This window comes from Saccharomyces mikatae, assembly GCF_947241705.1.
Source record: "Saccharomyces mikatae IFO 1815 strain IFO1815 genome assembly, chromosome: 13".
In the NCBI taxonomy this organism is placed as follows: Eukaryota; Fungi; Ascomycota; class Saccharomycetes; order Saccharomycetales; family Saccharomycetaceae; genus Saccharomyces; species Saccharomyces mikatae.
In genome coordinates this window covers 666,315-678,751 of record NC_079268.1, presented here as the reverse complement: position 1 = coordinate 678,751, position 12,437 = coordinate 666,315, and the positions used below count along the sequence as shown (strand labels likewise).

The 12,437-nt window shown below is 39.7% G+C and overlaps 7 protein-coding genes across 7 annotated transcripts; 3 read left to right on the top strand and 4 right to left on the bottom strand.

Moving 5' to 3' along the window:
• Positions 1 to 204: 204 nt before the first annotated feature.
• SMKI13G3280 (uncharacterized protein) lies at positions 205 to 1,146 on the bottom strand (the record flags this gene model as incomplete). Its single annotated transcript, XM_056224928.1, has 1 exon — positions 205 to 1,146. The coding sequence occupies one exon, from the start codon at positions 1,144 to 1,146 to the stop codon at positions 205 to 207; it is 942 nt and encodes a 313-aa protein (XP_056078797.1).
• Positions 1,147 to 2,220: 1,074 nt separating this feature from the next.
• Positions 2,221 to 5,100, top strand: PFK2 (6-phosphofructokinase subunit beta; the record flags this gene model as incomplete). Its single annotated transcript, XM_056224927.1, has 1 exon — positions 2,221 to 5,100. One exon carries the CDS (start codon positions 2,221 to 2,223, stop codon positions 5,098 to 5,100), a length of 2,880 nt encoding a protein of 959 aa, XP_056078796.1.
• Positions 5,101 to 5,660: 560 nt separating this feature from the next.
• Positions 5,661 to 6,893, top strand: INP1 (Inp1p; the record flags this gene model as incomplete). The annotated part of the gene is made up of 1 exon (XM_056224926.1): positions 5,661 to 6,893. The coding sequence occupies one exon, from the start codon at positions 5,661 to 5,663 to the stop codon at positions 6,891 to 6,893; it is 1,233 nt and encodes a 410-aa protein (XP_056078795.1).
• Positions 6,894 to 7,302: 409 nt separating this feature from the next.
• TOM40 (TOM complex pore protein TOM40) lies at positions 7,303 to 8,466 on the bottom strand (the record flags this gene model as incomplete). The annotated part of the gene is made up of 1 exon (XM_056224925.1): positions 7,303 to 8,466. The coding sequence occupies one exon, from the start codon at positions 8,464 to 8,466 to the stop codon at positions 7,303 to 7,305; it is 1,164 nt and encodes a 387-aa protein (XP_056078794.1).
• Positions 8,467 to 8,734: 268 nt separating this feature from the next.
• ERG2 (C-8 sterol isomerase ERG2) lies at positions 8,735 to 9,403 on the bottom strand (the record flags this gene model as incomplete). Its single annotated transcript, XM_056224924.1, has 1 exon — positions 8,735 to 9,403. The coding sequence occupies one exon, from the start codon at positions 9,401 to 9,403 to the stop codon at positions 8,735 to 8,737; it is 669 nt and encodes a 222-aa protein (XP_056078793.1).
• An 814-nt stretch (positions 9,404 to 10,217) lies between these two features.
• RAD14 (DNA repair protein RAD14) lies at positions 10,218 to 11,111 on the top strand (the record flags this gene model as incomplete). Its single annotated transcript, XM_056224923.1, has 1 exon — positions 10,218 to 11,111. The coding sequence occupies one exon, from the start codon at positions 10,218 to 10,220 to the stop codon at positions 11,109 to 11,111; it is 894 nt and encodes a 297-aa protein (XP_056078792.1).
• Positions 11,112 to 11,435: 324 nt separating this feature from the next.
• ROT1 (Rot1p) lies at positions 11,436 to 12,206 on the bottom strand (the record flags this gene model as incomplete). The annotated part of the gene is made up of 1 exon (XM_056224922.1): positions 11,436 to 12,206. The coding sequence occupies one exon, from the start codon at positions 12,204 to 12,206 to the stop codon at positions 11,436 to 11,438; it is 771 nt and encodes a 256-aa protein (XP_056078791.1).
• Positions 12,207 to 12,437: the final 231 nt, after the last annotated feature.

The following is a 12,437-nucleotide window of genomic DNA, read 5'->3' as shown; positions in this document are numbered from 1 at the left end:
CATACATATATATATATATATGTAAATGTTCACGTATATTAGCACGTGACTTTCGTCTATGTGTTTGCGAGGGTATGTGTGTAAATATGAAAGCAACAACTGTTAAAGGGCAAAAAAGAATAGAGGCAAGAGGGGAAGTATTCGTGAAGTCGTAAGAATTTTTTTTTCAATGGTAGGCGTACCTAGTTTGGGCGTCCTAACCAACTATCTTGTCGTTTTTTTATACAAAGCCTTGTCAAATTTTACAGCAATGGAGTTCCTTCTATGATGGTGTCTTGTACAAGGACTGGAAATGTCTAGAGGCTGGTCATTAGGGAACTGGGGGCGGACATTATGCGTTTCATAAGCTGTTATGTTATTCGGATCTGAGACAGAGACAGATGAAGATACAGATGATGACGAAGATGACGAGCAGTTGGAAGAAGAGCAGGAAGGACGGAATTCCGACTGAGTCTTTGGTGATATTGGCTGGGAGCCGCACGACGAGAGTTCCAGTTGTAGTATGTATTTTTCTGTGCTGTCGTTGTTTGGGAGTTTTCTTGGTTTAGCCGCTCTCTGTTCCGCTACTGATAGGGCCGTGGAGGGAGCAGACTGGTGATAGTTTGGTAAATACATGACTCTTTGGTCGGAATCTGCCGCGTATGAAGCGATCCTTTGGATATCCTTGGGAGACTGTACAAAGTTTTTCGCCCTTGTTGATTGTTGCTGCTGACGATGATGCAAGGAGGGAATATGAGACTCGCTGAATCTTCTGGCTATGAACTGATGGTTATTGCTGTTAGGAGACAGATTGTGCACACATTGGTAAAGATCGTATATATTCATTGAATTAGACAGTCTCTGCTGTCTTTTAGAAATGAAGTCTCCAAGTAGGTCTGCGTTCCCGGCCCCCCCATTAGGCAACTCCTTTCTTGGCGAGCAGGACTCTGAAAGTCCGCTATCGTTGTCGTTGATATTGAGCACCGTTCTAATAAACTCATGTTTCTTGTTAGGGGTAGGAGACCTGTTTCTCTCCGGAAGATAGTCATCATGATGCTTGCCTCCCCTGGTTCCGCTTCTCATCTCATTCTCCTCCTCCTCCTGAATAGGTTTGTAATGGATGGTTAGATGCGCAGATATTGGTCTGTTGCTACTCGTACTCAACATGTTTGTATTTTATCGTCTTCTTTATTTTAGGGCGAAAGATCTGACAATATGCATAAATATAGTCTAAAAAGCTATGCTACTGTATACAGTTGTTCGTTAAGTTAATCAACGTTAATCTTAACTAAACAGCGTGAAAGAACCTAAGGGAAAAAAAAAAAGCCGTAAACGCTCACGCTCAAGACTGGCATTACAAGTACCTTTATCTACACAGATGCAAATACTACACCTATATAGTAACCTATTGCATGAAAACTGTGGGTGTGAAGATTATCCGCAGCCGTTCCTCAATGATTTGATTCATCGTATCATCGCTCGTTTCAGCCAGTCTTGCATACTCCCCCCTCTTTGCAACACTAACCTTACCGCTAGCAATTACCATCTCCACGCTGGAGGGAAACAAAGATTGAGATAGAGTTGGATACAAATCCGGGGTAAAAGAGGCAAGGGGATTGGAAATAAAATAAACCGGAGTCACTGAATACGAAACAATGCCTAGGGTAATGAATTCTTATCCAGCTTCCACTTTTTTATATAATTCTTCGTTCCGCGAGAATCCACCCGTACATCTGGATTCTGGTAGCCCAAGAGCCGAATAGTGGAAGCTAGAGTTACGTGATTGCGGTTTTTTTTTTCCTACGTATAACGTTATGACGGTAGTTCAAGATCAGGAAAGAAAAAGATATAGAGTTGATCGGTTTGATCAGTATGTCATCTCTTGTTTGGCACGTTAAATCGGCCTTTTATTCTATTCGGCCTTTTATCCACTGTTCATTTATTACATCGCAATGAAGTCTCTCGCTTCATGTTGTTGTTTTTTTCCTGCTATTTTTTATCCGGTCTCATTCTTATTTTTCCTACTCGCATTTTATAAAACAATAATATTTTTCTTCTTTTGTCGTCTATTTATCACTTCCTTGCTTAAAAGGTTCTTATCTTCAGTTTCATAAAGAAAAAGAATTCTTTTTTTTTTTTTTTCCTTCTTTCTGCTTTAAAAACCTTTTCATCTATTTCATTCCAACAATAGAACTAGATTTAGAGACTAGTTTAGCATTGGGCAAGAAATAACCATACGCAATGACTGTTACTACTCCTTTTGTGAATGGTACTTCTTATTGTACCGTCACTGCATATTCCGTTCAATCTTATAAAGCTGCCATAGATTTTTACACCAAGTTTTTGTCATTGGAAAATCGTTCTTCTCCAGATGAAAACTCTACTTTATTGTCTAACGATTCCATCTCTTTGAAGGTTCTTCTGCGTCCGGATGAAAAAACCAATAAAAATGTTGAAGTTCATCTAAAGGAACTGAACAGTATCACCAAGTCTCAGGACTGGAGATCCCATGCCTCCCAATCGTTGGTATTTAACACCTCGGACATCTTAGCAGTCAAAGACACTCTTAACGCTATGAACGCTCCTCTTCAAGGTTACCCAACAGAACTTTTCCCAATGCAATTGTACACATTGGACCCATTGGGTAACGTGGTGGGTGTCACTTCTACTAAGAACGCAGTTTCCACCAAGCCAACTCCACCACCTGCACCAGAAACAGCTGCTAAATCCGGTCTGTCATCTAAAGTTCATTCTTACACTGACTTGGCTTATCGTATGAAAACTAGCGACACTTATCCATCTTTACCAAAGCCATCAAACAAGCCTCAAAAGGCCATTGCCGTCATGACTTCTGGTGGTGATGCTCCAGGTATGAACTCTAACGTTAGGGCGATTGTGCGTTCGGCTATTTTCAAGGGATGTCGTGCCTTTGTCGTCATGGAAGGTTACGAAGGTTTGGTCCGTGGTGGTCCAGAGTACATCAAGGAATTTCACTGGGAAGATGTTCGTGGTTGGTCTGCAGAAGGTGGTACCAACATTGGTACCGCTCGTTGCATGGAATTTAAGAAGCGGGAAGGTAGATTGTTAGGAGCTCAACATTTAATTGAAGCTGGTGTCGATGCTTTGATTGTTTGTGGTGGTGACGGTTCTTTAACCGGTGCCGATCTATTTAGATCCGAATGGCCTTCTTTGATCGAAGAATTGTTGAAGACAGACAGAATCTCTAAGGAACAATATGAAAGAATGAAGCATTTGAACATTTGTGGTACTGTGGGTTCTATTGATAATGATATGTCTACCACAGATGCTACCATTGGTGCTTATTCCGCTTTGGACAGAATCTGTAAGGCTATAGACTACGTTGAGGCCACTGCCAACTCTCACTCAAGAGCATTTGTTGTTGAGGTTATGGGTAGAAACTGTGGTTGGTTAGCTCTGTTGGCTGGTATTGCCACTTCCGCTGACTATATTTTTATTCCAGAAAAGCCTGCCACTTCCAGTGAATGGCAGGACCAAATGTGTGACATTGTCTCGAAGCACAGATCAAGGGGTAAGAGAACCACGATCGTTGTTGTTGCTGAGGGTGCCATTGCTGCTGATTTGACTCCAATTTCTCCAAGTGACGTTCATAAAGTTCTTGTTGACAGATTAGGTTTAGATACAAGAATCACTACTCTGGGCCATGTTCAAAGAGGTGGTACTGCTGTTGCTTACGACCGTATCTTGGCTACTTTACAAGGTCTTGAAGCCGTTAATGCCGTTTTGGAATCTACTCCAGACACACCATCTCCATTAATTGCCGTTAATGAGAACAAAATTGTTCGTAAACCATTAATGGAATCTGTCAAGTTGACCAAAGCTGTTGCGGAAGCTATTCAAGCTAAGGATTTCAAGAGAGCAATGTCTCTGAGAGACACTGAGTTCATTGAACATCTCAACAATTTCATGGCAATCAATTCTGCTGACCACAACGAACCAAAGCTACCAAAGGACAAGAGATTGAAGATCGCCATTGTCAATGTTGGTGCTCCAGCAGGCGGTATCAACTCTGCAGTTTACTCAATGGCTACTTACTGTATGTCTCAAGGTCACAGACCATATGCCATCTACAATGGTTGGTCCGGTTTGGCAAGACACGAGAGTGTTCGTTCTTTGAACTGGAAGGATATGTTAGGATGGCAATCTCGTGGTGGTTCTGAAATTGGTACCAATAGAGTCACCCCAGAAGAAGCTGATCTAGGTATGATTGCTTACTATTTCCAAAAATACGAATTTGATGGTTTGATCATCGTTGGTGGTTTCGAAGCTTTTGAATCTTTACATCAACTAGAAAGAGCAAGAGAAAGTTATCCAGCTTTCAGAATTCCAATGGTCTTGATACCTGCTACTTTGTCTAACAACGTTCCAGGTACCGAATACTCTTTGGGTTCTGATACCGCTTTGAATGCTTTGATGGAATACTGTGACGTTGTTAAGCAATCCGCTTCGTCCACCAGAGGTAGAGCTTTCGTTGTCGATTGTCAAGGTGGTAACTCCGGTTATTTGGCTACTTACGCATCTTTGGCTGTTGGTGCTCAAGTCTCTTATGTCCCAGAAGAAGGTATTTCATTAGAACAGTTATCTGAAGATATTGAGTACTTAGCTCAATCTTTCGAAAAGGCTGAAGGTAGAGGTAGATTTGGTAAACTAATTTTGAAGAGCACAAACGCATCCAAGGCTTTATCAGCCACTAAATTGGCGGACGTTATTACTGCTGAGGCTGATGGTAGATTTGATGCTAAGCCAGCTTATCCAGGCCATGTACAACAAGGTGGTTTGCCATCTCCAATCGATAGAACCAGAGCTACTAGGATGGCCATTAAAGCTGTTGGTTTCATCGAAGACAACCAAGCTGCCATTGCTGAAGCTCGTGCTGCCGAAGAAAATTTCAATGCTGATGACAAGATCATATCAGACACTGCTGCTGTCGTCGGTGTTAAGGGTTCTCACGTTGTTTACAACTCCATTAGACAATTGTATGACTATGAAACAGAAGTTTCCATGAGAATGCCAAAGGTCATCCACTGGCAAGCTACCAGGCTCATCGCTGACCATTTGGTTGGTAGAAAGAGAGTTGATTAAGAGAATACCCTTTTCTCGCACTTTCTATTATTAATGTCAATTAATGTTAACCCATGCTTTTTCTTTTGTGTCTATAATTCTTTTTTTTATCTCTAAGCTTCTGAACAATGAATATTTGTTCCTTTCTTTTAATAATACAAGTATTACCCCATGCAAACAATATTATAATGCATTTTTATGAATGTCAAGAACAAAGAAACTGTTATCTTTTGTGTTTTATTTTTTTTTCTATTCGTTTTCTTTAAACGTTTTCTTACTTATGTATACTGGAATATGTGATATAGACAATTTAAAAGATATTTCCAATTAACACCGTTAGAATCTTCATATTTATTAGGCAGTTTTATAATTGAATATTTTCCATACATCATGCGCTATATTCATTAATATTTCAATATCTATACATGTCACGAGGGACGAAGATGTAAACAAAAAGAGCAATATATATCAAACAGTGCACTACCTCGTTATGAAGTGGAGAGGGGTATCCCTTCAGCTCTGAGGACAACAAGGTTGTGATTGTTGATCTAATAACTCTTAGGGTAATTAAACCAACAGGCATGGTTTTGTCCAAGGGAGAAACAAAGAAAAATAGCTTGAGATCTACATCAAAGCAAGAAAAGAAATCCCAGTCGACATTTCAGTCTTTGAAACAATCACTTAAACTTACTAATAATAAGAAGTTAAAACAGAATGCAACGCAACTCTCCAATGATACAACTAAGCCCTTGAAAACAAAAAATAGTGTTACGTCCTCGAAGAAATCTGGAACACAAGGGAAAAGAATATCAACGCAAAAGTATTCCTTATTTACGTACAGCAATGTTCAGGTCATGAATTCATTCGTCCCCATTCACAACGATGTTTCAAATAGCAACAGTCATGTTCGTAAAAGCTCTCAAATGTCCACATATAATGCCGCTGAAGCTAGTAGAGCCTCTTTGATTGATACACAAAGTCAAGATAGTCAAAACACTATTAAGTTAAAACCTACATCTTTAATGGCAAAAGGTCCGATTGAAATATATCAGATATATACAGGGTTTGATAAGTTGAAGGAAAATATGGTACCTGATCAGAAACCTAGTAAAGCCAGTAGTCATGGTGGACATGTAGTAAATTATTTATCAATAGGAAGGCACGGCGATATTGTTCATCCAGTATTGCCCAAATTACAAATAACACGGCTGAATGGGGCAGGCTTCAAATATTTTATCAGCTTTTATAATCCAGAAAGATACTGGGAAATCGAGTTTTTGCCTTTAACTAGTCAAACTCGATCAGAGCTCGAAAAAAGTGCGAAAGCTTTTGAAAATGTCATTAGCAAAATTTGCCAATTTTCCCATATTAATGAAGAAGCTACTATAGGGAACAATGAGTCCTTAAGCGATAAGTTTACAGTTTCTCATACTTTAAATATAGAGTCCCCTAATACTGAAATATGTGATAGTGATGATGATGACCTAAATTACTTGCTGGATGAGGAAGATGAACACGATAGTGCAGAAAATAGCCTCTCGGCTATATCCAATACTTATTCAGATCTGTGTGGACAATTTCTCTGTCTCAGTGGCTCTACCAATACCGTATCAGTTTCAGTCAATGAAGCATTCAAAAATGCTATCAGGCGAACCGCTCCTGTGTTGAACATTCCAATAATGGCCCCAAGTACTCATTTGAAACAGCAAAACAAAAGATATAGTTCATATTCGTTTATCGACACCTCTGTATATTTGCTGGATAGGCATAGAAGGTTAGAGAGAAGGTCCATGTCTGGATTTGGTGATTTTTGAATCGCAATTCAAACACAACTGCATAAATTGAAGTATTTAAAATTAACGTGAAAAATTATACGACATAAATATGAATGGCTGGGACATTTAATCTATTGATATAATTTTCATTTTTTGTAGAGAAACAAATCTAATATCTTTGCAATTTTAATCTCTTGCCTTTACCTTGGACCACTCGTAAAAGTAACAATAAAGGATATGAGACGGATCATAACTATAAACAAGGAATTCTCCCTTAACTTGGTGCCCACGTATATACACAATTATTTATATTAAAACAAAAACAAAGAGAATGTGGGAGTGTAAGGTAGAGGGGGAAATCGGTACAAAAAATAATAAAAAAACAAAGAGGAAAGATGAAAAAATAATGAATTATCGATTCAACCTCGAAAAACCGAAAGGAGGAACTTCATAATTGAGGAAGAGCTTGCAATGGGTTGCCATCGGCATCTAAGCCTTGTTGTAGCATTAGTAATTCTTGGTTACCGGCGGTTTCAAATTGCAAACCGCAACCTATCTTGGTATCATTCTTGAAATGATCGATTTCACCGCAAAACAAAACAGATAGGGTTGGAAGAACTTTTCTTTCTAAGAAGCATGCAACTTTACCATTAGAATCTAATGTACCACGATACACAGATTGTCTGTACTCGTATTTGGCACCAATAGTAGTAGAACCTTCGACAGTAGGTTGAATACCAATTGGAGTACCCATCAATGGATCAGTAATTGGGACCATACCAGCTTGTAATGTAGTTTCGATACCTGCTTCAACATTTGGTGCCACTTTTCTCCATAGTGATGCAATTAAAGCACCGTTGGCCTGTAACTGACCCGAGAAAATCCAATCTTGCTTCTTGGAGACGTAACGAGTCAAGTATGAAACACCAGCATCCCCTGGAGCACTACCGTCAGTTCTGGAGTATAAAGTTTCTAAACCTAAAGCTAATTGAGGAGTAACACTTTGCAGGAAAGATGCAACAGCGACACCTGTGAATTCACCCTTATCAGATAATGAAGGGTTCAATGTCTTTAAATTTACAGAAAAGTCGGAAGCTTGGTAATCTTGTTCCAATTGGCACATTGTTGGTTGACCTTCTGATATTTGTAAGTTGACTTTCGAAATGTTTTTCTTGTCCCAACCATAGTTTAGCCTACCAGAAACAGATAAATCGTTGTCGATGTTACCTTGCGCAAAAAGGTTGTCATTCGCAAACAATGCGGAGAATGCGTACTTAGGCAAAGCTTGAGAACCAATAGAGAAAGTATGAGAAGTTTGAAAGGCAGGATTCATGGAGAATGCCTTATTCAAGTCTGCTCTTAGCCCGGTGAAAAAATATTGAGACAAAAAGACGTCACGGGAGACTTCTTTGTTCAGATTTTCCACAGTACCAGGGTTGACCAGCTCCAAAGATTGCCTATGAGAGTGCAATTGCTTATACGTATCCACGACAAAGCTGGATATTGGGTTTGAGGAGAAGAAATTTCCCTTGGATTGCTTCGCAGTCAAGGGAGAAAGGGCCGGGATAGTTGGAATTTGAGAGGCCTCTGCTAGTGGAGTTGGTGCGGACATATTTTACGTCGGATATCGGTAGTCTCTTCTTGTTTTGAACACTAATTAAAATGACTTATTCGCATACACCGCTCCCAAAGAATCGAAGATTGATTTTATGTCCACCAGAAGGAAGTCGCCTTTTTCACTTCAAGCAAATGCCGAATAACTCAGTCGTTGTCAGTGATAAAAAAGATGAATTGAATAAACAATAGAGGTTATAATAGTAATAATAATAAGCTATATTATAATGAGCTATCAAAAGACTGCTTGCGTAAGGTCGGGCAGTTTAGAACTTTCCGTTTTGCAATAAGTTCTTACCCATGTCCCTAGCAGTCAAGTAGACAGTTCTATATAGAGTATATAAATCAAGGGTACTGGAGAAAGTGTCCAAAAACCCAAATGGCAACATGCATGGGATCCAGCCTTGAGCCAGTTCCAGGGCAAAGGAGCCACCTGGCATGCTATATTGTTTGGCGTATCCCTTCTTCAAGTGGTGGGTCATACCAGGAGTGTAGACTTCTGCTTCGGTGGCATATGGCAAAGCCGCGATTTGCGTACCATGTAAGATGGTGAAGTAGTCATCGGCAAAGTGAACACCGGTGTGACCTTCTGTACCAACAGCCGTGCCGAATATAATTAGATACTCGGATACAGATGCATGTAGAATGATCATTTGGCCCATTGCCCCACCCGCATTGTTGAAAATCCATTCTTCTCTGACGTACTTGTTGATGTATTCGTCCCCGTAATGAGAGGCAAGTGCGTCTCTGATATCTTGTAGCAGATATTCAGTGGAGTTGTTGTCTGTTGCGTTGTGTTTGCTGATGACCGAGTTACATATTTCGTTCAGAGTTTTTGGATCAAACATGTAATTGGTTGGCAACCAAGTAGTGAACAGCACGTTCATAATGTAGCCTGCAACACCAATCAGCGAAAGGAGCGGAAAAAACCTCATTGTTCTGCTGTTTTTTAGTTGTTCGTACTGACTATGTTTTGATATAGAGCGCCAGTAATAATTCCAACACAGTCTCAAACCTTACTACCTCTGTCTCTTATATATCATGGCGTTGTGAAGATCTATCCAAATTCTTCCATACTGAAAATCATCCAAACGAGAACGATAGCACCGGTAGATTTCCCTACGGCTTATACGAGGACCGTGGTTCGACTCTGCGGTGAAGCGTAAAGACAGGTATGTGCAGTATACAAGGCCATACTGCACGGTATCATTTTGATAAGATGCTGGAACACTAGAACAAACTGTTGGTAGGGGATTCGATAATCCTTTGATCCGTTCTTTTTTTCGTTCAAGTACCGTCCTTTTGACAAAAAAGCTGCTAACAATTATGTTTTACGTTTGTTGAAGATACACGAAAGAGAAAAGTAGGAATGCGTTTTATCGGAACTGGGAGTAGACATCAGGGACTTCGAGGTAGAACTATCGAGTGAGTAGAAGCGCTATGACTCCCGAACAAAAGGCTAAACTAGTATGTGAAGATGGCATTGTTTGTGTATATTATTTTTTCACCGTGTGGTCTCTCGTTACTAACAATATAACGATGAGGTGAGGTGTCTAGGAAGCTAACAGGAAATTAGCAATAGAACGGTTAAGAAAAAGGGGGATACTTAATAAGGACCAGTTGAATCGAATAGAGAGTAGGAATGAAACTGTAAAACCCCCATCTGTCCCCGCTGCTACAGATAGAAAACAGGGTGTTGATACTGCTGCTGCTTCAGTGAATGGGGGAACTCGTAAGGAACAATCATCGATGTTTGCTAGTACCGACATTGGCTCCTCTCATGGAGAGGCAAGAGTTGATACAGGTAAAAGAGATGCGTCAGTGCCGAATAAGAGTTCATGGGGGAAAATCAGGCCCAGCATAAGGAAGCAAGATTACATCGAGTACGATTTTGCCACCATGCAAAACTTGAACGGTGGTTATATCAACCCTAAGGACAAGCTTCCGAATCCTGGTTTTGCTGATGATCAAGAGATGGAATCTGAATTTGGGTCTAAAAAGCAAAAAACCCTGGAGGACTGGAAAAGAGAACAACTAGAACGTAAAATGGTGTACGAAAACGCTCCACCTCCAGAACATATTTCAAAAGCGCCGAAATGTGTTGAATGTCATATTAATATTGAGATGGATCCTATACTACATGACATCTTCAAGCTACAAGTCTGTAAGCAGTGTGCTAAAGAGTGTCCAGAAAAATATGCACTGCTAACGAAAACGGAATGTAAGGAAGACTATTTTCTAACAGACCCTGAACTGAATGATGAAGATCTTTTCCATAGACTTGAGAAGCCGAACCCTCATTCGGGTACGTTTGCAAGAATGCAATTATTTGTTAGATGTGAAGTGGAGGCCTTTGCATTCAAGAAGTGGGATGGGGAAGAAGGCTTAGATAAAGAATGGCAGCGTCGTGAAGAAGGAAAAGCCCAGAGAAGGGAGAAAAAGTACGAAAAGAAAATCAAGGAAATGCGACTGAAAACAAGGGCTCAAGAATATACCAATAGGTTAAGAGAGAAGAAGCATGGGAAAGCCCACATTCATCATTTTAGTGCCCCGATTGATGGAGGAATTGATGAAGATGGTTATCAAATTCAAAGACGAAGATGCACGGATTGCGGGCTAGAAACCGAAGAAATTGACATTTAAGTGTTGGCCATGATGTATATAAGAGGGTATAAGGAGGAGTGCATAAGAAGGCATGTCGGTGTTTCATTGATTAAAATATTTTTCATGGTGCTCCTATACATTTAACTATCCTAGAAAAACTTACTAAACGTCTTCTATCCACCTTAATTATTAATACGATTACATGCACTTTTTTATGTACATAAAATTTAAACTGTTCGTTTCTTTCTCTTTCTTGCCTGATTAAGATAATTCACTTTATATTTGTAATTTTAATATTTATTTGGAGGCCACATAGGGCCTCTTTTTCCCCCCATCGATTGAATAAGTATCCCTGTAATGCGCCTAAAATGCTAAAAATAATAATGAACCGACACCTAGCATGCCTGCAGAAATATACCAAATGGCATTGGAGGTCAAAAATGAGGTACTTTCTCTTTTAACGGCATTTGTCTTGTGTCTGTTTTCTAGGCTTCTTCTCACTAAACTTCTGAGTGATCTTTTCTTATTGGAGGATGCATCGTCAGTGCTGACTGCAGACGATGTTGGATTTAATGTTTCTGTTGGCAGCATCATTGGTGGCCTATAAGCCAAGTACAATGGTTGCATTGGTGTACCGTCAAATTGGTATAACTGTAGAGTGTAAATACCATGGTAAGGATCTATACCTACATTGTATTCTTTGAATATTTCTGTTTGGTTGTATCTAGAGTAGGTCGAGACTCCTTGATCAGTACATGGATCGCTGAATAATTGTCTGCCGTCCACTTCAATAGGATTCAAAGTTAGAGTACCGTTTTCTGAAATATTATATGTACCATGTTGATAAATCAAAGAAGCCTTGGGGCAAGTTGGGTCACGAGGATTACCACTCACTTGATAAGTAGCTTCTTCATACCAACCATCTTCAGTGAATGAGTAACTGAGGCCAGGCAACGAGGGCTCTATCAATAGCTCGTCTACGGGATCATAAAATCCTGGTCCTGTGAAGACTTGGTTCGATTTAGATGACCAAGTACCGTATAGAGAGTTGCTTTCGTCTTCACAATGGATCCCCTGAGTGAATAAAAAACTGGTCAAGATCAGTTTCTTTAATGTAAACCTTTTCGACCACATAATAGTAAGGTGCAACAATGATTATAAAAATAAAACTTTCCTTGAAATGATATTTCCTTCAAATTGATATGACGGTTCAGTTCTCAACAAGGGTGAAGTTTTAAGCTGTAATATAGTTTGGTATCCTTCTACAATAATACAACACATACGTTTTCTATTTATAACTGGTTAGCTGTTTATTCTCCTTTATTGAACCGCAAATGTTAGAACGAAAGAAAAAAAAAATGAAAA